The 26,814-nt window shown below is 43.5% G+C and overlaps 4 protein-coding genes across 4 annotated transcripts in view; 2 read left to right on the top strand and 2 right to left on the bottom strand.

Moving 5' to 3' along the window:
- The window catches only part of phlpp1 (PH domain and leucine rich repeat protein phosphatase 1), a 38,019-nt gene extending 31,571 nt beyond the window's left edge, over positions 1-6,448 (top strand). The window contains exons 14-17 of the mRNA XM_059564195.1: positions 1-112; positions 3,817-4,011; positions 4,145-4,373; positions 5,271-6,448. The exon at positions 1-112 is cut by the window's left edge and continues 5 nt beyond it. Coding sequence (XP_059420178.1) covers positions 1-112; positions 3,817-4,011; positions 4,145-4,373; positions 5,271-6,326 — 1,592 coding nt within the window. The 3' untranslated portion in view covers positions 6,327-6,448. The remainder of the gene's footprint in view (positions 113-3,816; positions 4,012-4,144; positions 4,374-5,270) is intronic.
- Positions 6,449-10,376: 3,928 nt separating this feature from the next.
- On the bottom strand, positions 10,377-18,464 carry mep1bb (meprin A subunit beta b). The gene is given in 16 exon segments (XM_059562900.1): positions 10,377-10,512; positions 10,515-10,647; positions 11,362-11,569; positions 11,682-11,863; positions 12,673-13,087; positions 13,226-13,281; positions 13,283-13,439; positions 14,490-14,648; positions 14,867-15,085; positions 15,672-15,727; positions 15,729-15,755; positions 15,871-15,988; positions 16,156-16,234; positions 16,302-16,345; positions 16,432-16,479; positions 18,299-18,464. Coding segments are annotated over 16 exon segments (2,145 nt in total). The 3' UTR covers positions 10,377-10,434.
- Positions 18,130-19,632, bottom strand: LOC132154373 (gastrula zinc finger protein XlCGF7.1-like). The gene is made up of 2 exons (XM_059562899.1): positions 19,578-19,632; positions 18,130-19,286 (listed from the first exon to the last, which is right to left on the bottom strand). The coding sequence occupies exons 1-2, from the start codon at positions 19,630-19,632 to the stop codon at positions 18,478-18,480; spliced, it is 864 nt and encodes a 287-aa protein (XP_059418882.1). The 3' UTR covers positions 18,130-18,477.
- A 2,737-nt stretch (positions 19,633-22,369) lies between these two features.
- LOC132154371 (gastrula zinc finger protein XlCGF57.1-like) lies at positions 22,370-24,284 on the top strand. The gene is made up of 2 exons (XM_059562898.1): positions 22,370-22,653; positions 23,137-24,284. Exons 1-2 carry the CDS (start codon positions 22,581-22,583, stop codon positions 24,282-24,284), a joined length of 1,221 nt encoding a protein of 406 aa, XP_059418881.1. The 5' UTR covers positions 22,370-22,580.
- The last annotated feature ends 2,530 nt before the right edge of the window (positions 24,285-26,814 follow it).

Here is a 26,814-nt window from a genome sequence, read left to right as displayed (position 1 = left end):
TCCGCTGTTTCCGGATAGACCCGCCCCCTTCATCGTTCTCAGCCAATGAGGCGGCAGGAGGGCCGGCTGTGTGGAGTCACGGCTACACTGAAGCCTCGGGCGTCAAGAACAAGTGAGTGTGTGTGTGTGTGTGTGTGTGTGTGTGTCGGTCAGTGGTGTGTGTGTGTGTGTGTGTGTGTGTGTGTGTCGGTCAGTGGTGTGTGTGTGTGTGTGTGTGTGTCGGTCAGTGGTGTGTGTGTGTGTGTGTGTGTGTGTCGGTCAGTGGTGTGTGTGTGTGTGTGTGTGTGTCGGTCAGTGATGTGTGTGTGTGTGTGTGTGTCGGTCAGTGGTGTGTGTGTGTGTGTGTCGGTCAGTGATGTGTGTGTGTGTTTGTGTGTGTGTCGGTCAGTGATGTGTGTGTGTGTGTTTGTGTGTGTGTCGGTCAGTGATGTGAGTGTGTGTGTGTGTGTCGGTCAGTGATGTGTGTGTGTGTGTGTCGGTCAGTGATGTGAGTGTGTGTGTGTGTGTTTGTGTGTGTGTCGGTCAGTGATGTGAGTGTGTGTGTGTGTGTCGGTCAGTGATGTGTGTGTGTGTGTGTGTCGGTCAGTGATGTGAGTGTGTGTGTGTGTGTGTGTGTGTGTGTGTGTGTGTGTGTCGGTCAGTGATGTGTGTGTGTGTGTCAGTCAGTGATGTGTGTGTGTGTGTGTGTGTGTGTGTGTGTGTGTGTGTGTCGGTCAGTGATGTGTGTGTGTGTGTCAGTCAGTGATGTGTGTGTGAGTGTGTGTGTGTGTGTGTGTGTGTGTCGGTCAGTGATGTGTGTGTGTGTGTCAGTCAGTGATGTGTGTGTGTGTGTGTGTGTGTGTGTGTGTGTGTCGGTCAGTGATGTGTGTGTGTGTGTGTGTGTGTGTGTCGGTCAGTGATGTGTGTGTGTGTCGGTCAGTGATGTGTGTGTGTGTGTGTGTGTCGGTCAGTGATGTGTGTGTGTGTGTGTGTGTGTCGGTCAGTGATGTGTGTGTGTGTGTGTGTGTGTGTGTCGGTCAGTGATGTGTGTGTGTGTGTGTGTCGGTCAGTGATGTGTGTGTGTGTGTGTCGGTCAGTGATGTGTGTGTGTGTCGGTCAGTGATGTGTGTGTGTGTCGGTCAGTGATGTGTGTGTGTGTGTGTGGGTCAGTGATGTGTGTGTGTGTGTGTCGGTCAGTGATGTGTGTGTGTGTCGGTCAGTGATGTGTGTGTGTGTGTGTCGGTCAGTGATGTGTGTGTGTGTGTGTGTGTGTGTGTGTGTGTGTGTCGGTCAGTGATGTGAGTGTGTGTGTGTGTGTGTGTCGGTCAGTGATGTGTGTGTGTGTCGGTCAGTGATGTGTGTGTGTGTGTCGGTCAGTGATGTGTGTGTGTGTGTGTCGGTCAGTGATGTGTGTGTGTGTGTGTGTCGGTCAGTGATGTGTGTGTGTGTGTCGGTCAGTGATGTGTGTGTGTGTGTCGGTCAGTGATGTGTGTGTGTGTGTGTGTCGGTCAGTGATGTGTGTGTGTGTGTCGGTCAGTGATGTGTGTGTGTGTGTGTGTGTGTGTGTGTCGGTCAGTGATGTGTGTGTGTGTGTCGGTCAGTGATGTGTGTGTGTGTGTGTGTGTGTCGGTCAGTGATGTGTGTGTGTGTGTGTGTGTGTCGGTCAGTGATGTGTGTGTGTGTGTCGGTCAGTGATGTGTGTGTGTGTGTGTGTGTGTGTGTGTGTGTGTGTGTCGGTCAGTGATGTGAGTGTGTGTGTGTGTGTGTGTCGGTCAGTGATGTGTGTGTGTGTCGGTCAGTGATGTGTGTGTGTGTGTCGGTCAGTGATGTGTGTGTGTGTGTGTCGGTCAGTGATGTGTGTGTGTGTGTGTCGGTCAGTGATGTGTGTGTGTGTGTCGGTCAGTGATGTGTGTGTGTGTGTCGGTCAGTGATGTGTGTGTGTGTGTGTGTCGGTCAGTGATGTGTGTGTGTGTGTCGGTCAGTGATGTGTGTGTGTGTGTGTGTGTGTGTGTGTGTGTGTCGGTCAGTGATGTGTGTGTGTGTGTCGGTCAGTGATGTGTGTGTGTGTGTCGGTCAGTGATGTGTGTGTGTGTGTGTGTGTCGGTCAGTGATGTGTGTGTGTGTGTGTGTGTGTCGGTCAGTGATGTGTGTGTGTGTGTGTCGGTCAGTGATGTGTGTGTGTGTGTGTGTGTGTGTGTGTGTCGGTCAGTGATGTGTGTGTGTGTGTGTGTGTCGGTCAGTGATGTGTGTGTGTGTGTCGGTCAGTGATGTGTGTGTGTGTGTGTGTCGGTCAGTGATGTGTGTGTGTGTGTGTGTGTGTGTGTCGGTCAGTGATGTGTGTGTGTGTGTGTGTGTGTGTGTGTGTCGGTCAGTGATGTGTGTGTGTGTGTGTCGGTCAGTGATGTGTGTGTGTGTGTGTGTGTCGGTCAGTGATGTGTGTGTGTGTGTCGGTCAGTGATGTGTGTGTGTGTGTGTGTCGGTCAGTGATGTGTGTGTGTGTGTGTGTGTCGGTCAGTGATGTGTGTGTGTGTGTGTGTGTGTGTGTGTGTCGGTCAGTGATGTGTGTGTGTGTGTGTGTGTGTGTGTGTGTCGGTCAGTGATGTGTGTGTGTGTGTGTCGGTCAGTGATGTGTGTGTGTGTGTCGGTCAGTGATGTGTGTGTGTGTGTCGGTCAGTGATGTGTGTGTGTGTGTGTGTCGGTCAGTGATGTGTGTGTGTGTGTGTGTCGGTCAGTGATGTGTGTGTGTGTGTGTGTGTGTGTGTGTGTCGGTCAGTGATGTGTGTGTGTGTGTGTGTGTCGGTCAGTGATGTGTGTGTGTGTGTGTGTGTGTCGGTCAGTGATGTGTGTGTGTGTCGGTCAGTGATGTGTGTGTGTGTGTGTGTGTGTGTCGGTCAGTGATGTGTGTGTGTGTGTGTAGGTCAGTGATGTGTGTGTGTGTCGGTCAGTGATGTGTGTGTGTGTGTGTCGGTCAGTGATGTGTGTGTGTGTGTCGGTCAGTGATGTGTGTGTGTGTGTGTGTGTCGGTCAGTGATGTGTGTGTGTGTGTGTGTGTGTCGGTCAGTGATGTGTGTGTGTGTGTCGGTCAGTGATGTGTGTGTGTGTGTGTGTGTGTGTGTGTGTCGGTCAGTGATGTGTGTGTGTGTGTGTGTCGGTCAGTGATGTGTGTGTGTGTGTGTCGGTCAGTGATGTGTGTGTGTGTGTGTGTGTGTGTGTCGGTCAGTGATGTGTGTGTGTGTGTGTGTGTGTGTGTGTGTCGGTCAGTGATGTGTGTGTGTGTGTGTCGGTCAGTGATGTGTGTGTGTGTGTCGGTCAGTGATGTGTGTGTGTGTGTCGGTCAGTGATGTGTGTGTGTGTGTCGGTCAGTGATGTGTGTGTGTGTGTTGGTCAGTGATGTGTGTGTGTGTGTGTGTGTGTGTCGGTCAGTGATGTGTGTGTGTGTGTGTGTGTGTGTCGGTCAGTGATGTGTGTGTGTGTGTGTGTGTGTGTGTCGGTCAGTGATGTGTGTGTGTGTCGGTCAGTGATGTGTGTGTGTGTGTGTGTGTGTGTGTCGGTCAGTGATGTGTGTGTGTGTGTGTGTGTGTGTCGGTCAGTGATGTGTGTGTGTGTGTGTCGGTCAGTGATGTGTGTGTGTGTCGGTCAGTGATGTGTGTGTGTGTGTGTCGGTCAGTGATGTGTGTGTGTGTGTCGGTCAGTGATGTGTGTGTGTGTGTGTCGGTCAGTGATGTGTGTGTGTGTGTGTGTGTCGGTCAGTGATGTGTGTGTGTGTGTGTGTGTGTGTGTGTGTGTGTGTGTCGGTCAGTGATGTGTGTGTGTGTGTGTGTGTGTGTGTGTGTGCAGGCTGTGTGTGGCGGCGCTGTCGGTCAGCAGCTTCTGTGGCAGTAGAGAGGCTCTGTACGGTGTGTTTGATGGCGACAGGAACGTGGAGGTGCCGTATTTAATGCAGTGCACCATGAACGACGTCCTGGCCGAAGAGCTGCACAGGACCAAGAGCGAGGAAGACTACATGACCAACACCTTCCTCGTCATGCAGAGGTGAAGCACACAGTTAATGATTCGATATTAATAATTACTTTGGTTAATTGGCACTTGTAATGGATTCGATTAAAAACGTTAATGACTTGATGGCCCTGATAAACCCGTCTGTCCGTCCGTCTCTGTTGAACAGGAAGTTGGGCACAGCAGGGCAGAAGCTGGGCGGCTCGGCGGCGCTCTGTCACATCCGGCACGACCCCACTGACCCCGCCGGCTGCTTCACCCTCACCGCCGCTAACGTGGGCAAGTGTCAGGCCGTGCTGTGCCGCGACGGCAAGCCGCTTCCGCTGTCAGTGCTGCACAACATCAGCATCAGAGAGGAACACGACCGCGTGCAGCAGCATAAAGCCATCGTCACTGAGGTACCAGCCATACTCTCCACCCGCACTGAAGTCAACACCAGATGCATGTTATTAAAAACTAACAAACTCTCTTCGATCAAAACGTAATTAAAGGGATAGTGCACCCAAAAATGAAAATTAGCCCATGGTTTACTCACCCTCAGGGCATCCTAGGTGTGTATTTTTCTATTCAATTCTAGTTTATTTGTATAGCGCTTTTTACAATACAACTTGTTACAAAGCAACTTTACAGAAAATTATGTTTCTACAATATTTAGTAATAGCTTATAAGTGTATGACTTTCTTCTTTCATACGAATCCAATCGGAGTTATATTGGTTCTTCCAAACTTTAGAATGGCAGTGAATGGGTGTTTTTTTCAAAAGTCCAAAAGAAGTCTAATAAAGTGTATCCATCCATCATTAAAAGTGCCTCACATGGCTCCGAAGAGAGTCACATTAAGGAAGTAAAACGGCATTTCATGTTGACTTTCAGGTGGATTCTGCTGATCTATTCCCTGTCTTTTATAGAAGTTAAAGGGATAGTTTGCCAAAAAATAAAAGTTAATGAGAAACAAAAGATATTTGAAGAATCTTTCAGCTCAGTAGTTAATGGGGTCCAACAGTTTCAGGCTCCTAGAAGGACATCAAAGTATCAAAAACGAGTCTTTTGAAGTAACTTTACACATTGAAATTTACAAAGAAATCCTAGACTGATTTTTTTTTTACTGTAGTATGTTCTTGGAGCTTGAATTATATAGGAATATCTCCTTTTGTGTTTGACAGAAGTCATGCAGGTTTGAGGCTGAATGTTGAGATGAACCGTCCCTTTAACTCAAGACTCTTTGAATGTTGTTGTAGTAGAATAGCAGTTATAAAGAGCTACACTGAGCCCTGTGGTGATGTCCCTTCTTTAACAGGACAACAAAGTGAACGGCGTAACAGACTCCACACGCATCATGGGCTACTCCTTCCTCTACCCAGCAGTCTTGCCTCGTCCGTACGTCACCACGCTCCCGCTGACCCCCAGAGATGAGTTCTTCATCCTGGGCAGCAGAGGTCTGTTTGAGGTCCTGGACCCCAGCGAGGCGGTGGAGGCCATCCGGAAGGTCCCCGATGCGCTGGCGGCCGCTAAGAAGCTGTGCACGCTGGCTCAGTCGTACGGCTGCACCGACAGCCTCAGCGCCGTGGTGGTGCAGCTCAATGTGGCGGAGGACTGCTGCTGCTGCTGCTGCGCGGCGTCTGCTGAGCCCGGCTCTGGAAGCATGCATGCAGCGCCGCAGCCTCCGCCGAGCCCCGGGCCGGGCCTGTACCCCGCCTCCTGCAGCGAGATCAGCTCCGAGGTCAGTGCTTCCGAGATGAGCTCCGAGGTGGGATCCACTGCATCCTCGGACGAGCCCCCGCTCCTGCTGCAGGACACACACCTCCACCTTCATCCACCGAGCCACCCGCCGCAGCTGAACCCACGCCTGCCCTGCTGCTCGCTCCACCTCACGCCCAGCTCCGGGAGCTCCTTCCAGAGGCAGCTGTCCAGCGCCACCTTCTCCAGCGCGCTATCCGACAACGGCTTGGACAGCGAGGACGAGGAGCCCATCGCCGGAGTGTTCTCCAACGGCAGTCGGGTGGAGGTGGAGGCTGACGTCCACTGTCTGCTGCCACCTCCTCCACCCTGCACCCCAGAGCCCCCGGAGGACGCCGGGAATCTTGCGGGAGCTGACGCTTGGAGCAAGACCTTAGGGAAGCGGCGGGGAAACGGCTCGGTGGCGCCGCAGGAGCAGAGCCACAACATGATCGAGGTGGCGACCGAAGCTCCTTCTAAGAAACCTGGGGGTTACTTCACCGCGCCCTCTCAACCCGACCCCGACGACCAGTTCATCATCCCTCCGGAGCTGGAGGAGGAGGTGAAGGAGATCATGAAGCAGCATCAGCAGGACAAGAGCGAGCGACCCGCTGACTCCTGCGACACGCCGCTCTGAAGCCCTTCTCTCCTCATCTACTCAGTCTGGTCTTCTGGCTTTTAATCCGTAGCTCTTGAACGTAGGGCTGGGCGATACAGCAAACCGTTAAATCTTGATAACAATGTCGATTTTAACTAGTCAACTCAAAAACTTGACTACATGATTCAAGTCACATCCATTTAAAGAAAGCTCTTTGTTCGAACGAACCTCACGTGTTTGAAGTCAATTCACATCAAAGTGACTCAGTAGTGTGCGATTATTAACAGTATATGACACATCAGCAGCTTTCAGTCAGTCTGTCAGCATACAGCAGTAGTTCTGCACCCGTTTCTGCTTTTCCATGTAAGCAAGCGCTCGATGGACGTGTTTGACCGTGCTCGCGTCTTCTGTGCACATGAAACGTGGCGCTCCGGTTAAACGCAGCTGAAGTCGCGTCTCTTAACCTTGTGTTTTTCCTGCTCCACTGCAGCTCCATCGCCCAACCCTACGTGCAGACGTTCACCCAAAACTACCACTAATTTCTCGCACTAATGCTGCAGCTGTGGAGTGACCCAGAAACCCTTGCAGCAATGTGAGGCTGAGTAAATGAGTGAATGAAGTGGACGAGTCAAACATCATGGGTCCCGAGCGATCCCTTTAAGAGCAGAAGAAGAGCGTGACCCGTGCCTCACCCGTTTAAGTGTTTCACTACTGATCACTGACTGTTTAACTTTATTTACCTTTAACACCATACCTATAGAATTCAACACTAGTATTGGGATGTTAGCGGTCATTACCAACAAAACTATTTTGATATTCTGATTTAGTTTTTTAGTTACCATATCTTTTTATGCGAGAGAAGCTACAACAGACTTTAAGTTGATTTAAAATCAGGAGATTGTGTTGTACGGTACACACTAGTAAAACCACACTTAACTGTTGTAGATAGGGCACTTAAAGTAATACTGTATCTCTTCAGTAAATCAAGGCTTCGCGCCTGTATAAAAACTAGAAATTTAGTGGAAATTCGAACGACTAACTCCTAGGAGTTGCTTACTCTTTTATGGTGACTTCGTCACTTTTTACTAATCTTCTCTGCGAGAAATTGTGATTTTTTTTCTTTTCCTCTTTCCAATGACTGTAAATAAGAAAAATATTGTATACCAGTGCTTTTTAAGGGAACTGTGTGTCTAGAAGAAGAAGACCCTTTATGCATTCATGCCAATAGATGTATATGTACGAGAAGCACACACACACACACACACACACCACCTGTAAATGAACTGTGCTGTCGTCACTCGCTGATCAATGAGCCACACACACACACACAGTCTCACACCAGCATGACTGTGTCAAGTCCTGTAATGCAGAACAGTACATCAGTAAGGAATTATACTCGGACCAAGCACACAAACAGTTCCTGGTTTTGTTATAATAAATCTTAAATTTATGACTCTAAAGCAGCTTTTCTTGTGGTGCTTTCTGATGTGAGTGTTTAACAGTGTTGGGGAAGGTAATGCATTACATTATTTCCTTACTCCCTAAAAAAGTAACTAATTGCATTATTTAGTTACTTTTTTGGAAAGTAATGCGTTACTTTACTAGTTACTTGAAAAAGTAATCTGATTACATAACTCAGTTACTTGTAATGTGTGGAGAGTTCAGCGCACTATAATGAAGAGTAAAATGAATCACACCAGTTTCATTAGATGCAGATTTTAAGACATCACAATACCATTATGGTTTTTAAAGAAAGTATTCCTAATCTAAATTAAGCATTGACCAACAGAATGTTTTTAGTTTTAAGCAAAAACTATACTTTGATATTTAGCTTTTGTTTATGGTAAAAGTCAACCAAAAATATTATATTGACTTACATAAAGTAACATTTTGAGGTAAAGAACAATGGTGGACAGCTGAGGTGTTCTGGAAACTGGTGGTTATTTAGCCGTTGTGGAAATGACACGTTTCAGATCTCTGTCTGGTGTTCTGACCGCTCTGAACCTTTGATCAAAATGTGAGACTGAGCCATTTTGGTTAATTAGATTTTTTTTTAGTCCTGCCATCAAAACTGCACCTTGATTATTCATAATGACTGTTTTAGAACTTGATTTATATGTATGTAAAACTTCTCTCAAGTGAACTGATCCAAACAACTTTAGCAAAGTGAGATTAAATGATAAATGATCATGAAATATTAAAATCATAAATGAGATTTAATCAATGATAGGGATCAGTTGAATGATTGAATTAAAAGCCAAACTGAACATGGGAGCACTGCATCAGGACATCTTTTAAACGCTCCAGACTGGTATATCCTAGACTTGACTGTGCATAAGTTCTGTATTCTGTTCTACAATGTGTGTTTCACAAGATAAGCACATTATTTTCTTTATTTCCAGATTATCATGCGGTATACAATAAACGACACAGTTTTGACCGTCACAGTTTGTGCATGAATGAGTGTGGAATACCTGCTGCATTGCTGCTTCTGATCACTTTCAATGAGCACTTTGCATTTTAAATCTGACTGCTGACATTAAAAATGATGCATGTGTGATTTTAGGTCAGGGGTAGACAAGGTCACTTACAGAAGAGCTAGGAGCTCAACGCACATTAAGAATGAACTTGATTAAGAAACAAATTTCTTGTAGTAATTTACCCTGATTCTGGATTCTGATTTTCAACCCTTGCATTTTGAATTTTTTTATCCATCAATATCATACTCCGAAATTTACATACAAGCTTGCATTTCCTGGAAGACTGCATTCAACACACATTACCTGGAATAATGGTGGATAAATCTGCCTGTTCAGTTTGTGTTGGAAAGTGAAGGGTTAAAGGTCCTTCTCATTGGAATGTTTCTGCCTGAATCTTCATCTCTGTGATGTCTGCTCTGGAGACAAGATGCTAACAATGTTTCTTTCAAGCTTCACCAAAAAAGGCAAATGATGTCATCATTTACTCACCGTCAGGTTGACGGTAGCCATTGACATCTGTAGTATTGTGTGAGAGAGTGTGTGCGCGAGTGTGAGAGAGAGTGAGTGTGTGTGTGTGGGAGAGAGTGAGTGCACGAGTGTGAGAAAGGGAGTGATTGTGAGTGTGAGAGAGAGAGTGTGTGTGTGTGTGTGTGTGAGAGAGAGTGAGTGCGCGAGTGAGAGAAAGGGAGTGATTGTGAGTGTGAGAGAGAGTGAGTGTGTGTATGTGTGTGTGTGTGTGTGTGTGTGTGTGTGTGTGTGTGAGAGAGTGAGTGCGCGAGTGTGTGTGAGAAAGGGAGTGATTGTGAGTGTGAGAGAGAGTGAGTGTGTCTGTGTGTGTGTGTGTGAGAGTGAGTGCGCGAGTGTGTGTGAGAAAGGGAGTGATTGTGAGTGTGAGAGAGAGTGAGTGTGTCTGTGTGTGTGTGTGTGTGTGTGTGTGTGTGTGAGAGAGAGTGAGTGCGCGAGTGTGAGAGAGAAAGGGAGTGATTGTGTGTGTGTGTGTGTGTGTGTGTGTGCACGAGTGTGTGTGAGAGAGTGAGTGCGCGAGTGTGTGTGAGAAAGGGAGTGATTGTGAGTGTGAGAGAGAGTGAGTGTGTCTGTGTGTGTGTGTGTGTGTGTGTGTGTGTGTGTGTGTGTGTGTGAGAGAGTGAGTGCGCGAGTGTGAGAGAGAAAGGGAGTGATTGTGTGTGTGTGTGTGTGTGTGCACGAGTGTGTGTGAGAAAGGGAGTGATTGTGAGTGTGAGAGAGTGAGTGTGTGTGTGTGTGAGAGAGAGAGTGTGAGAGAGTGAGTGCGGGAGTGATTGTGAGTGTGAGAGAGTGAGTGTGTGTGTGTGTGTGTGTGTGTGTGTGTGTGTGAGAGAGAGTGTGAGAGAGTGTGTGTGTGTGTGAGAGAGTGAGTGCGGGAGTGATTGTGAGTGTGAGAGAGTGAGTGTGTGTGTGTGTGTGTGTGTGTGTGTGTGTGTGAGAGAGTGATTGTGAGTGTGAGAGAGAGTGAGTGTGTCTGTGTGAGAAAGAGAGTGTGTGTGTGAGAAAGAGAGTGTGTGTTTGTGTGTGTGTCCTCATTACTGTGATGTCTAATGTGATTGCATTAATTAGATCAGAGGATCAGAGATCAAAGCACTGTTTGTCTTTAATGAGTTATGATGTACATCAGAGGAGCGTTCAGCTCTTCATGTGAACGAGTGCATGTTCTTCATGGCGATTCCTTCTCCTTCACGCTGCACTTTCCTCTGCTGTTTCTTCACACCGAGCACAGCACACTGACCACCGTCAGCATCAGCATGAGCACAATCACTACCACAGACGCCAACACACTGCTCTGAGTCGAGCTCTTACACTGACACCTGTCTCCGTAGTGCCACCAGTCCTGTCCCACCACACACCTGCACACACACACACTTCAGCTCGCGTGAGGAATCACAGAAGACCATAAAAACAACATAAAACACTCTGCTCAAGTTTGGATGGCTCTGCTCAGAAGCACTAGAATATGGACATATCTTTGACTCTTCCTCAGTGTTTCTGTCTTGTTTTCCAGTTCAGATGCGTAAAGATTGTTCAGTAAAGACACATTTACAGGAGAAGCACAGTGACAGAACACATGAAGTCTTGTTTTCTGAGAAATTGATCAAAATGAGTTTATGATTAAAAGAAGGACAAATATCTTCCAGTGGGCTCAGAAAATACACTATATTCAAACTAATTCAGCTTAAACAAGTTTTCATTCCCTGTTGACAGATTTATGTTCTTGGTTTAATCATAAACTCATTTCATTGTGTTCAGTTTCACAAGACTTTGTATGTTCAGTTTGCACCTCCAGAAAAAGAGTATTTTGATTTAAGAATGTTGAGATATTCGGACTAGAAAAAAAACCAAGACAGAAATACTGATGAAAATGTTCATGTTTTGCAGTGAATGCACCATGGGATCTCATGCCTCCTGAGTTTATGGCCTGGTTTCACAGGCAAGACTTTGGTCTCGGCTCATTTTATTTCAAGCAGTTTTTCTTCCATTAAAGATAATTAAATTATAATTGTTTTACATTGTAAATTAAGGAAAACCCTGCATCCTAGGAGCAGTGCAGATGTGTTTGTGACCTGCACACGGCCTGAGCCGCGTCGTCCAGCACACACATGCCGTCATTCTCACACCGCACGGACACACACGGGTCAGGAGCGGCGCTGGGGGTCACAGAGGTCACAGGGGTCACGCTGCCGTCAGGGTCCCGTGTTACAGACGAGGTTGAGTTCGGTGGGCTGCTGGTTGTGGAAGGCAAGGGCTGTGAAGCTACCAGATGAGAGATATCTACAGGAACATAAGCAGATCATCAGAACACTACTGCTGGAGAAGAGCAGCGTGAACATTCTGCTAAACGTCTACTATTGTGTTGGAATGTGCCTGTTAGTGTGTGTCTCACCCTCCATAGTGAGCAGGAAGACGGCGTCTCCTCCCTTGATGAAGTCTCGGCTCAGTGCTCTGGCCTGTGTCAGGAACACCGGCGTTCCAGCGCCAGGACCACGGAAATACTCCGTCCCATCGTCTCCGGTTACCTTCACACCTACTTTACGCGGATCGTCCCAGAAGAAATCTTCAGTCCCTAAAGTGAATGAAGATCAGTGATTCCACAGGATATTTGTGCTGCAAACTGTTTTTGTAGCGCTAAAAACATATACGGAAGAGAATATGAAGCCACACATATTTAGGTTAGAAAATGCCTGTATCTGCTTTTATATAAATAAAAAAAGTCTATAAAAATAACTTTTATACTGTCATTTTTTTTATTACAAAATTGGGGGTGGATCTTGGTTATTCAGAAAGGTTTTAGACTTAAAAAAGAAATGCATTGATCTGAAGGAAGCAAAACGAAGAGCCCCGACTCCAAAATGAAAATAATTATAATTATTCCTTATTATTTTACTTTACAGTCTTTTTGTCTTAATTTCTTAATTTGCAAGAGTTTAACAAGAGTAAAATTACAATGCTGTCTTTATTTCTTTTTCTTCTTTAACTCTCAAGCTTTTATTTTGGAGGAAAAACCTTTAAGTTTCTGAAACAATATCTTAACAAAATATGACACAATGTATTAATTGGAATACATTTTCTGTATTTATTTTTTCCCGGTGTTTTACCTGTATTTTGTATTTCACACTGCGTTGTGTTTTTGGTCTAATGGATATTATTGTAAAATTGAATAGACGATGTCCCGGTAATGAGCACTGAGCAGCATATTGTACACATGTATTTCTAAAATTGCAGCTAAACGTTGTAATCCATCCACAATCAATTTCAACTTTGTCACATGCTTTGCTAAAGGAATGGTGCAAAACACAACCATTTTTGGTTCATTGTGAAACAGTGGGAGCCACTAAAGTTTGCATAATTAAGATAATAAAGATGAGAGGAGATGATGGTGAGTCATGCTGGGGTCAGTGTCTGCGCTCTGGTCCATCAGCTTCCATGGAGCAGGCCAGAGCAGACCGTCCTCCAGCGCTCCCGCTCCTGATGTCAGGTGAGCGTACGCTCCCAGCTCTCCCGGGGATCCCGCTGATCCGTTGGGATACAGGCCCATCTGGAAGCTGTAGCCGTCTTTAGATGTGAAGCGTGGGCTGTATATGGCGGCACCCATCGGTGTGTTCTCCAGGACGCTCCTGAAGTCCTCGATCCTCCACACGTGTTCAGGACAACTGGTCTCTGAGAGGTTGATGTCGTCCAGCGAGAGTCCACCGGCGTACCCGCTCCCTTTGATTCCTTCAAAAACCCCTCGGAACTTTCTGGAGACGTTCAGGCTGACGTGATGGAGCTGCCACTGGTCACCAGGAGGAGCTTTCAGATCAAAACAGACTCGTTGATATCTGATATACTATCATATAACAGTCACCTTTTACAGGAAGTCTGATATTCATTAATCCAAAAACTGATGAAGACTCGGCATTCAAACACTCTGTAGATCAACACCCGTACCTTTAACCTCGTGAATGAGCTGCAGGATCCCGTCTGGGTTTGTCGTGTCGTACTCGTGTCCAGATCCTCAGCCGGTCATTAGTGTGGCCGCTGTTATAGAGGAAGAACTGCAGACACTGGAATCCCCGGCTGGGATAGAGAACCCTGCTCTCCAGCAGAGCCCTGTTCCCCTGCGGCCCGCTCGCTGTGCTGAAGTGTATGAAGTAACCCTTTCCTGAACACACGATGGATAGCCAATATTTAATCCAATTTATAGACACAAAAGAACATTGGTGCATTCGAGTACACCAGAGACGTTCATATTTACAAGTTGGGAAGTCGTATTTAGTTTGTTAATACAGTAAATTGAAAATCCTGAGTTTCCCTCAGATTCTCTTAACCTGTTTAACCTTGTCTTGAGTTTGTAGGGCTCTAAACACCCCAGATGTTGAAAGCCTGTTTGAACAAGTGTGTTTTCTGCTTCAGCTCACTCAAGTATGATTCCTGAAGTCATCTGATTCTGTTTGGGCAATCACACGGTAGAGTTTTAAACATTTACTCCCCCTAATAAAGCTTCTTGTATACCAAATGCTTTCATTTCACAAGGAAACATCCACTATTTAACAGGATTTAACAGAATAAATATGCATCTTAACCTCAGGTTATTATTTTAAAGGTCGGCTGAAATTAAAGTCATCTAGACACAACAGGAGAAATTATAGAAACGCTATAGAAAAGTTCTGTTTTCTGTTTGTCTGAAGTGAATGAAAACTAAAAGGACTAAAAACACCATAACAGCATTAGAAAAGTGTATATGATGGTGTGTGTGTGTGTATGCATGTTCCATACATCAATAACACCACAATGATGTTTTAAATGTAATTTTATTAAAAAGATTCGGGAGGAGCGCGTCAGATACTTAGCCTAATCAACACAGGTGGACCACAATCTAGTAATCAATCCCATAGTATAAATATCGCTGACTTACCTCTATCCATTGACGGTTTATCAGCATCCCTCCTCCACCCCATCTCCTCACTTCAAGTTCACTTTATAATTAGACGGGGAAGGGGGGGTACTCTAGGTTCGGGCCATTCCCGAGCTCGGAGCCCTTCCCCGGACAGCACGCCAAATACACATTCCATACCTCAGCTAATTATATGTAAGCGTGAACTATTGAAATGACACGACTGTGAGTAAATTATGACAGGAACTTCATTTTTTCACTTTAACAGAATGGATGGAACTTTATAAACTTTATAAACTGAAACTCCAGGAGACTTGCCGTCACAGCGTCCCATGTTGGTGTAGTCGGTGTCTGGTCCACCTGCGGCTTTGGAAACACGCTGCCAGTTTGTGTTGTCTTCATTCCCACGGCTCTGGATCATTCCACAGATGTTCTCCGACTCAAAGTCACAGGAGTCCAGAAATGTAGAGGAGCTGGCTGTGAAGTAACCACACTTTAAACACTCACACACGCTCTTCTGTATGATGATATAGTCATTGCACTCGACCAATGCTGACTCGTTATCATAAAGAAAGTCCCTCCCACTAAATTAGAATCCAATCAAATACCCAGCCCTGACTATGACATAAACTAAACATCACATCTGAACTGGTAAAGTGTTTTGGGAATATGTAGCTCGTGCGTAAAAGCTTCACAGCAGTTGTAGAGTCGGTTGAGTTTGAGCAGGTCGCTGTCGCTGAACTCCATGTGCTGACCAATCACGTCGCTGAAGGCCGGGATCCTGGGGGCGATGGTGGGCTCCGAGCCCTTCTGGAAGGCTTTCTTGCTGTAATGCATCATGGATCCGTAGACGTAGGGAACGTTCAGGGCACCGGATGTGCTGTCGTTGTACTTGTTGAAGTTATGCTCCTTGCCTGTGAAATTAATGTGAACAAGTCATAAAAACATCAGAATAATCCACAGCACTCCAGTCCATCAGTGAACATCTGGAGAAGACAAAAGATGAAACACATCCAGCATTAAGATGATTTTAACTCAAACACATAGAGTCTATAATCCATAATAACACTTCCTCCAGTGAAAAAGTGTTCTGGTCTGAATCAGGAGAGAAATCTACACAGATCAAGCAGCGTTTAAACAGCTCTAAACAAATATGTGAGAGACAACAGCAGATGCACTTGTTCACTGGAGGAAGTGTTATTATGGATTATAGACTCTGTGTGTTTGAGTTAAAATCATCTTAATGCTGGGTGTGTTTCATCTTTTGTCTTCTCCAGATGTTCACTGATGGACTGGAGTGCTGTGGATTATTGTGATGTTTTTATCAGACTCTCATTCTGACGGCACCCATTCACTGCAGAGCATCCATTGATGAAACACTGATGCAGTGCTACATTTCTACAAACCTGATGAAGAAACAAACTCATCCTGATCTGGGATGGACTGAGGATGAACACATTTTCTGCAGTTTCTCAGGTCTTTGTTCTTGTATCAAAGTACCTTCAGTAATGCGGTCCCAGATGATGGAGACATAGTCGTCTCGGTCGGAGCGTGACACGCCGGTTCCCCACCGATGAGAAGCAGCTGTTCACACACGCAGAGAGGGGGATTCTTTGTGTATTCACATATTTAACTGCACATCAACCAACAGATCATTGTGCATCATCCCAACAGTATAAGCAGATGTGTAGCAGCTCACCCGTTGCCTTTAAACACAGAGATGTAGTTTTGTTCTCCACTCCAGGGTTTGAAGTCGATGCATGACTTCAGGCGATACTGTTCAAACGCCTTCAGGATCACGCCTTTTGCATTAATATCTGTCCGTAGAGAATACGGTACGTTAGGGGTTAATCAGTCATGCACAGGATTTGACTAATAGCACAAAGTTACATGCTAAAAATATATTTTACAGTAAGATCAAATTATTACTGTTTTATTTGAATATATATATATATATATATAGTTACTGACTGAAGATACTCACCCAAATCATCCTCAAGGTAATAAGGAATCACTTTTGGCCATCTGTATTCATCTCCGATTATAGAGTTTCTCCCCAAACTCTGTGACAGAAACAGGACACAAACCAAGGACGGATTCGACTGCTATCAACAACACATCATCTCTTACCTCATCATATGCAATATCTCCCTCGAAAAGATCAAGACCAGCCTCTGAGAGCATGAAGAAGACAGAAATATCATGGTGAATCACACAATCCACATCAAACCTGTAAAGAGCCGATGTAAAGACCTCTCACCTTCATTGATATCAAACAGATCCTCTTTACCTCCATCCACATTATATTCTGCAAAATCAGAGCTAATAATCAGCTGTCACACGACTTTACACTTCATCTGTGTCTATTAAATACATCTACAGTAAAGAAGAGAGAGAGGAAGCAGCTGACCGATCACCTGCTGTGGTGCCTGATGGACAGAATACGATCAGAGACTATAAACAAGCCCTTCAGCTGACAATCATATTAATAAATGCTGAATTTAAAACAGGTGAGTTATTGAACTACGGACAAAAGCCTGCACAGAAAGTGAAATATGAATTACTGATAGAGTCCCTCACCTCACATCTGCATTGACAGCTCCAGAGAAAGAAGAAATGTGTGAGAAACAGAAGTGTGTGTGCCGTGGCCCCGGGGCCCATGCTTGAGCTACAGAGCACAGGACACCTGACAGAAGAGCATTCATCTGAAATCAGCACTACACTGCTGTAAAAGATGCGCTAGACAAGGAAAGTGTCCAGCCAAAATGTTTTGTTTGTGAGGAGATGAGAAACTAATGATTAAATAAATCATAAAGATATGTGTGTAATCTCTATTTCCTGTGTGATTAGTGTGCACTTCCATAATACTGCAAGACTTTCTAAATGTATTAAAGGAGTTTTAGAAAGGAAGATTTAAGATAAAGCTCCTAAAACATGTTAATATATAAACAGACATCATCATCATCATCATCATCATCACAGGATCTTCAGATAAGAAGACTACACTAACTCATCAGATGACTGAACTAGTCCTCATCACGGAGAAGAGTCCAGTCTCACAGCTTCTTCCTGACCAGATAATAAATACACAATAACTAGACATAACTCAAACATACAAACCAAAGCTTTGACTATTATAAAAGAGAGCTATACGACCTCCTCGATACAATCACCGGTGACTGCCTCGACAAGAATAATAAAGGATAAATTAATAATATAGTGAGCAAACTGCAAAACCAAACAGATGGTGATAATCAGATAATGAGCTCTCTCTCATGCACAGGCATCCTGCAGTTGATATAGAAGTGTTAAGTTCACTTTTAGTTAAAACACATGATTAAAATGTAGTTAAGAATCAAACTATACTGTATTATCCTGCTCTAAATCTGGAGATGTGTAGAATGACTTTAGCGTATATATTCTTCAACAGATAAGATAAGAGTGCAAGCCATCTCGAGGGGAAAATAACTCAAACCGGTATAGAAACAGAATGATTTCAGTCCAACTCATTTACTGTAACATAAATAATCAGATGATTAAAGTGTGCACATATTTCCCAATCATTCTGGACCTTTATTGTGTTGTATAGTATCATATTACACTGTTTAATGTGACAGATTTTTATACTACATTTCCATATTAGATATTCTAATACGGTTTACGTTCTACAGGTTGATATTTCAGACTGTTATTACCTAGCCTTGAGTAAATCGTCAACCATAAAGATCAGCAGACTCAGAGAATGAAGAGCACGTCCTAAAATAGGGTTTTATTAAATACAGAATTGAGATACCTTTACATTTGTCTTGATTCAAACCTGTTCAGATGATCACAGAGAATCATAATGCTTTTGTCTGAAACAGAGATCATGAAACTGGGACATCAGGGGTCTGACAAAAAATAATTATGATTCAATGACTCACTCATAAAGATTGCACTCGTTTCATTACTGGATGAAATCAGTGTTTTTGAACAAATGATTCAATGACTCACTTAAAGACTTCACTTGTTTCATTTCCAGATGAATCAGTGTTTTTGAATGAATCTCTTGAATGAATCATTCCGTGACTCACTCATAAAGTCTTCACTTGCTTGATTACTGGAAGAAATCAGTTTTCTAAACGAACCTCTGTACAGAACGATGAACACCTTTTCCACTTGTCTCCATCTACTGGAGTAACACTGTAATCCACACAATCTGTATTTGCTGTTTTCGACTGAACTCAGTGTTTCTATCCACACTATAAGCTCTGGTATCTCAGTAGTGTTAGTGACAGGAATGATGAGTCTCATGAATGATTCTCCTTCAGCCCAGTGTTGACCGTACGGGACAGGGCTTCTTCCGGTGGTTCTGCAGGTCGCTGGACTGGGTGAATCTCCTCCCGCAGGCGGTGCAGGGGTAAGGTCTCTCTCCGGTGTGCACACGCTCGTGTCTCCGCAGCGCTCCCGAGTGAGTGAAGCTCTTCCCACAGTGTGAGCAGCTGTAGGGTCTCTCTCCGCTGTGGATCTTCTGGTGCTGCTTCAGAGCGCTGGATCTGGTGAAGGTGTCTCCGCACTCGAAGCAGATGTGCGCTCGCTCGCCCGTGTGGATCTTCTGATGATCGTTGAAACAGCCCAGGCGCAGGAAGCCCTTCCCGCACACGGCGCACACGTACGGCTTCTCGTCGGTGTGGATCTTCAGGTGGGCCTTCAGGTTGGACGCCAGGATGAAGTTCTTCCCGCACTGCTCACAGCTGAAGGCTCGTTCTCCCGAGTGCGAGCGCTGGTGGTCTTTGAGGTTGGTGGCACACTTGAAGCTCTTCCCGCACTGGGTGCAAGCGTACGGTCTCTCTCCGGTGTGGATGCGCACGTGCCGCTTCAGGTGTCCTCTACAGGTGAAGCTCTTCTGACAGTGAGGGCAGCTGAAGGGCTTGACTCCCGAGTGGATCTTCACGTGTTCGTTGAAGTGTCCTCTGTGTGTGAAACTCTTCCCACACTCGGGGCAGACGAACACATTACTGGCTTCCTGCGAGACTGTCTTCTTCAGTTCTGAGCGACTGAAATGAGAAGTGACTGATTTCAGATGTTTCTCCTCGGCGTCGTTCACTCGGCTCTCTTTCTTCTCCTGCATCAGCTCTAAAACACACACAGCACACGGAGACACATCAATCCACAGAAGAGCAACAGATGTTCTACAAAGAGGTGATCAGTGCAGTTTCTTTCCTCATATTATTTAACAACAAGCATGTAAAGATGTATGGAGGTTGGCCTATAGGTGGCGCTATAGCTGCCATAACAGTTACTAAACCTCGTATTTCTATGCTTAATTACCTGGAACTGTCATAAATGCTGTTTTGAATCACTGATGCGAGACAGACGCGTTACAGTGAGTCTTCTCCGCCGGAAACAGAAAGAAGAAGAACTCACCTGTCTGCTCTGTTTCTTCTTCTCTCTCTGTGTGTGTCTCTGCATCTCTCTCCATCTTCAGATCAGATCTCAGACGCGTTCCCGGAGATGGAATCCCAATTCACACACATCTATTACCTCACATCGTTTCTTCTCTTTTTCCTCAGAATTTGTGGTAATCCAGTACCATCACATCGTTGAAACGGAGCGCTTTATCGCTTTACATCGCTTCTCGGAGAAATAAATCCATCCTCCGCCGCACGGAACCGAGACGCGTTTCTTCTTCTCTGTAGTTTCCGGCGGATCACCGCCCTCTACTGGATGGAGTTACAACACTGGTACATCAGCATGTTATTGCAAGCATTTAAAACATATTTTAAATATACGTCAACAAATGCGTGTTTTCATCATAGACAGTAAGGTTTTCATACAGACTTTCATTTCGCGGTGTGCGTGTGACGTCACGCGGGCTTTGAAGGCAGGTTTTGATTCGCGGTTTAAAGCGTATAAATAGTTACAAAACGTTCAAAAGTAGATTCATGTTTGACAAATGTACTTCAAATGCAGGGTGATATTAATAATATTAAAATATTCCCATAATCTCAGGTGTGAAACAATCTGACTTCCAAACAAACAGGAAAACACAGTCATAAATAAAGAATAAAGACGGAGTTTGTTAAAGAGGAGATGATGCAGACACAAAGCAAATATTCTTCCTCTAACATTCATAGAATGTCCGTTTAAAGGTATAGGCCTAATAATAATAATAATAATAATAATGTTTAAGCACATTAACACAAAAACAATAACTTCGCATCATTCGTGGAACGTTTTACTGAAATGTTTGAGTTAGATGTTTTTTTACCTATTTCACAGAACATTGTAACATTATCATAATATCCAAAATGATACAATGGAACGTTCCCTTAAAGGGACAGTTCACCCAAAAATAAAACTTCCGTCACCATCATCTTGTTCCAAAAATGTGTGTTTTGAATTTCTTTCAGATGCTGAAAATAACAAACAAAAGAAGATATGCTGGTAACCAAACAGCCATCGACTTCCTTGGAATTTTCCAAATGTCAACTCTTTGGTTCCCGGGATTCTTTGCAATATAATCTTTTGTGTTCAGCAGAGGAAAGAAATACATACAGGTTCTTAACAAAAGGATGGTGAGTAAATTATAACAGCATTTTAATTTTTGGGTGAACTGCCCCTTTAACATTTGTACATAACCAAGAGAAAATAAATCAGAAATAACATTTTCCTAACAACCTTAGAACAATTTTGTTAGCTGGGATTAATCTAAATGATCATAATCAACCATAGCAAGTAGTTTAACATGTTTTAGGCCTGATAGAAGTGAAAGAAGAATGTGAAGAAGTGAAACAGCATGAGGAACCTCACGGAGAACAGTCTTGTAGTCGCTCACAGAACAGTAATAGTCAATCACAAGAAACATCTCAGAGAACAGAACTGCTGTCAGTGTGGAAAGAGTTTCCCTAAATGAGGAATACAACAACCAGTGCATCTGAAAACAAAAACTCAGTGCCAGCTATAGGAGGGATTTAGAGAATAGTAAAAGCATAGAAAAAGAGCTTTATTTCATGTAAACATCAGAAAGTGTTTTCCAGTGACAGATTATGCATACTATACAGCAATCTTTATTTCCTCTCAGAAGTTTTCTACAGCACTTTATCGTCTCATACGTTACTGATCTTTATTCAAAGTCAAACACACTATACATTGTGATTCATTCATTTTTCAGCAGGAAATTGTCTCTGATTTCATGAAGAATGTTCCAGGCTTTTGTGCAATTCCCTGCAAATAAACACATTAGAGGACTGATTTCTGTCATATCTTTGTAATTAAATTCTCTGAGATGCTCTGTCCAAACAGCTGATAAAAACATCACAATAATCCACAGCACTCCAGTCCATCAGTTCACATCAGGAGAAGACAAAAGATGAAACAAATCCTGAGTCTATAATCCATAATAACACTTCCTCCAGTGAAGAAGTGTTCTGGTCTGAATCAGGAGAGAAATCTGCACTGATCAAGCAGCGTTTAAACAAATATGTGAGAGACAACAGGAGGGGGCGCCAGTGTCCCTACCAACATCCAGCGAGTCCCAAACTGTCCCTAGCAATTTGGATAAAACAATTAAATATACGTATATTGTTGATATTACCTAAGAAGTTAAATTACAGTTTTATGTAGAAAACTGTGCGCTTTCAAGGACGCGCGTTTAATACATGACGAAGAGTTCACCGGAGGAACGGTCCGAAACAGATCATTTAGAAGTTCACTTCAGGATTTAACAAAGTTGCATCGATGAGTTTGAAGTTTTGAAGGTGTTTGACAAAACAGAGCAAGGTGAAAGAGAAAGCACAATCTATGGCTATTATTATCTCCCTAAATAAAGCATACTGACAGAAAAATATCTTCCAGTCTAGGACAAAGGCACGAACATTAACAATAATTTGGGACAAATATAATGTGATTTTATGATAGAAATAAAAATAAATAATAATACACACACACACACACACACACACACATGTGCATTTCATTGGGGGGGGGGGGGGTGCATTTCATTATTTTATTTTATGGAATGATTGTAAGAAAGCTGTGTTTAGATGTTAGTGTAGTTGTGTGAGGTCTGCTACAGATGGTGGCGGCAGAGCTCGAGCTGCTCAGCCGCTGTTAGCGCGCAGAGGGACCGTGACGTCATCAGGCCTGCGCCGGGGATCGAGAGAGAGAGGGAGAGGGAGAGAGAGAGAGAGAGGGAGAGAGAGAGAGAGACAGAGAGAGAGAGAGAGAGAGGGAGAGAGAGAGAGAGAGAGGATTCCAGCGACATCTGCAGATTAATGTCGGATATAAAGCATGATGATTCATGTGAGGTATATTGCTGCGTAAATATTGTCATTCATGAAACGCATGCCTCCTCACGTGACAGATGAATATACTTCCCCATTGATATCGAGCACAGAGACTTCCTAATATCTGCACACTTGTGTAAAGATGGAGTTTGTTAAAGAGGAGAGAGAAGCAGAAACATGCAGCGAGAAAGAGGAAGAACCCGAGGAGCAGAGAGGTTAGTGATGGTTATTAACTCTTCATTAATAACAGAGTTAAAGGGACAAAGCTTGGACAGCCAAAATGCCATAAAATATCTAATTAATTATACAACAAGCCGTTTAATGATTCTTATGAATCACGTCTGGGCTGAGAAATGAACTCTAAAGATAATTTAATGTCATTATTGTGTGAAATGAGAAAAGAGCATTGAATATGCGTTACAAAAAGTAGCTTTAGAAAGAAATATTTTGATTTTATTAAACACTGTTATATTAAATTGATTTGTTTTAGAAAATTAACTGGTTGATACAAGGGGCAGGCGCATTAAATGTGTTAATTTTTTTTTTTTACACGTTAAATTGACACTCCTAGTTATTGTAGCATAGTTACATATCACCTGATCACATCATCAGCACATTAAATATCCCTCTATTTGAGATCTGTGGTATTTTCGGCCTGTCATATTTGTTGCACTCATTGCTTTTGTCGTTCATTTTAGACGTGATGGAAGAAAAAGGTGAAGGTCAAGAACCGAGTGAGGTGACGGAGAAGCAGCAGAGTCAGGAAAAGTCTTCTAGTTCCTCAGACACTGAAGAGAACGTTTCACAAAAAAGAGCGGATGCTAAAGGCTCGTTCTGCTGCTCTCAGTGTGGAAAGAGCTTCACTCGTAAAGGACACCTGGAGGTTCACATGGTGATCCACACGGGAGAGAGACCATACACCTGTCCTCAGTGCGCCAAGAGCTTCACCTGCAAAGGAAGCCTGAAGGATCACTTCAAGATCCACACCGGAGAGAGACCTTTCAGCTGTCCTCAGTGTGGAAAGAGCTTCACTAACTCAGGAGGACTGAAGAGGCATGTTCGGATTCACACCGGAGAGAGGCCTTTCACGTGCCGTCAGTGTGCGAAGAGCTTCCCGAGCTCAGGAGAGCTGAAGAGACACATACGGATTCACTCGCGAGAGAGACCTTACAGCTGCCCTCAGTGCGGAAAGAGCTACAAACAGAAGGAGGTTCTGAGGGAACACGCCAAGATCCACTCGGGAGAGAAGCCTTTCACATGCATGCTGTGCAGGAAGAGCTTCACACAACAGAGCACGCTCAAAGTTCACATGAAGGTCCATTCAGGAGAGAAGTTACACCAGTGTCCTGAATGCGGCAGGAGGTTTTCAGAGGCCTGCAATCTCAAAACTCACCTGCTCTCTCACACCGGAGAAAGACCCTTTCACTGTCAGCGCTGCGAAAAGAAGTTTTTCCTGGCCGTGCACCTCAAAACACACATGAGGATCCACGAGGACGAGCGGCGATACGTGTGTTCATTCTGCGGGAAGAGCTTTCTGTGGCTGCACGGGTTTAAAGACCATCAGAAAACTCATATGGGCGAGAAACCCTACGAGTGTCTGGACTGTGGGAAGACCTTCGCTAGAGCCGCCGAGCTGAAAGTGCATGAACGCATCCACACTGGAGAGAAACCCTACAAGTGTTCCCACTGTGAGAAGAGCTTCACTCAGTCATCAGGACTGAAAGTGCACGAGAGAGTTCACACCGGAGAGAAACCGTACCTCTGTCCTTCCTGCGGGAAGACATTCAGCCGATACGGGAGTCTGGGAAAACATTTAAAAAAGGCTTGTCCAAAGCTGAAGAAGTGAGCAAGATTCACAGTCAAGTTCAGCTTGGATGGACTTTAACCCGGACAAATTACCATTTAGGATATTTAAGAGAAGTCTGAGTATTAGTTTAGAAAAAACTGCCACATTTCATATTAGTGAATAGCATAAACTCTACACACATCATTTACTTTTCTAATGTCTCTAAAATGTATTTTTGTTAATCGTAGCTCATCAGTGCTGAAAGTGATGTCATTGTACTGTAAAATCAGTCAAGCTTGAATGTGTGCTAGTTAATGCTGGAGTAGGTTACATTAATCGTGTGAATAAATCACTTAATAGACAGATTAACACATCAGCTGTGTAGTTTAGAGTCGGCACATCCTCTCAGTCCTGTCCGCTCATCTCCTCTTTTACATCCGTTTGTCTTTCCGTTCTGCTGTCAGTGGTTTGTGTTTATGAATGTCACCCGCCTTCCAACCTTTGCTCTTAATTGTCTGTGTTAAATATCAGACCGTCACTTTATTAAAATGAAGAATATGAATTCCAGACGTGTCTGCAAGCCTGATCTGTTGAAACCAAAGCTTGCTCTGGAGTTGATCGATGTGGGGATTCTCTTCAGGCTGTGAGGTATAATAACAGCTTTATGATGCTGTTGTAATTTTGTCATGCGCTGGAATTTAAAGCCGAGTTAGAAATGCACTGGTTGTTTTGTTTTTCCTTTAAATCTTTTTACACAATAATGACACTTTATAATAAAAGGGGTTGTGTGTGAGGCATCAGAACAGTACATGCTCATATGATTGTTTTCCAGCAAGGGAACTGAGGACATCTGGACTGTTCCAGAAGATTTCTCATAATCCTTATAAGTGTTAACTATCAAATAGCTTGTGTTTAGTTCTTTTATATTGTATATTTTTCAGTCCATCTAATCTTTTTTTATTTGACTTTGTTGCACTAATTTGTTATAACAAATCAGGGCTATTGCTAGGGCTGGAAGAAATACCTTGCTTAGCCCTACAAACAAACATTAAACAGTCTGACTGTAACAACATCACATACATAAAATATACTATGTATTATGGAAACTTTTGACTTGGTTTAAGGATGTACAAGATGTTGAAGATTGTTCTGAGGTGATAATGTGAATAAATGCAGTGTTTTACAGTTTAATCTAGGTCTGGTCACTTGACAGCTTGCAGTAGCTGCTCGTATGATGTAAGAGATTCATTAGAGACAGCTTTACCGATTATAAGAGAGTTTTTTAGAGGGCTTAAACTTGCACTAGACTGAATGTCATACTGTTAAGGTACAGGTACTAAAGATGATGAATTCATCACACCTGTGAACACGATTAGGATACTGTGGATGGTGAAACTACATCTCCCATCATTCCGCCCTCTTTCATGACGTCATCAAGCTTCGCCTTCGTTATTGTAAAAAAAAAAAAAAGCGACCTCTAGCGGCGAAAACTTACAGTCTTTACTCATTAAGCACATAAAACAATTCGAAGCAAACATTTAGTCTTTGACACACCATTTCATTGACTCCTAACTGTCTAGTGTTAGTTTTAGACCTGGTGGAAGTGAAAGAGGAAAGAGAAGAGCTGGATGAAGTGGAGGAGAATCAGGGACCTCAGAGGTTCATCAGTGAAGATAACATCAGAACCACACAGTGAGGAAAGAGCTTTACTTGTCAAAAGAGATCTGAAGAGGCTCAAGGCTTCACTTATTATCAGTGTTGGAAACCGTTTTACTGCTTCATGTTGTTTTGGAAACTGTGATAATTTTTTTCAGGATTCTTTAATGAATAAAGTTAAAAAAGTTATTTAAAATAGGAATCTTTTTTAGCAATATAAGTCTTTATTATCACTTTTTATCAATTTAACACGCCCTTGCTTAATAAAAGGATTAATTTCTTTCAAAAATTAAAAAAAAAAAATGAAAAAATTGAATGGTATATTGTTACAAACGATTTCTGTCTTGAATAAATTCTGTCCTTTTGTAACTTTTTATTCATCAAAGAATCCTGGAAAAAAAAGCATCAGTTTCCAAAAAAAAATACAATAAATTAATTAATTAAGCAGCACAACAGTTTCAGCACTGATAATAAATAATAAATGATCATATTATTCTGATTTCTGAAGATCATGTGACACTGAAGACTGGAGGAATGATGCTGGAAATACAGCGGAGCATCACAGAAATACATTACACTTGAACACAGATTCACACAGAAAACAGCTGTTTTAAATTGATATAATATCTCACAATATTTTTTTTTCTTCTGTATTTCTGATCAAATATATGTCGTTTTGATGTGAAGAAGAGACTTCTTTAAAAAATATCACAAATCTTACTGATCCCAAACTTTTGAAAGGCACTGTATATCTTTATAAACTACATTACTGCTCCTCAACAGATTGTTATGAAATGTTGTGATAAATGTCACATACAGCTGTTTTTACATTTATATTTAATCATTTAGCAGGCGCTTTTATCCAAAGCGACTTAGAAATGAGAACAATAGAAGCAGTCAGGTCAACAAGAGAACAACAACAGTATTCAAGTGC

Source organism: Carassius carassius, chromosome 12 (assembly GCF_963082965.1).
Source record: "Carassius carassius chromosome 12, fCarCar2.1, whole genome shotgun sequence".
Taxonomy (NCBI): Eukaryota; Metazoa; Chordata; class Actinopteri; order Cypriniformes; family Cyprinidae; genus Carassius; species Carassius carassius.
The sequence above is the reverse complement of the archived record's forward strand: the minus strand, read 5'-3'. Positions and strand labels throughout refer to the sequence as shown.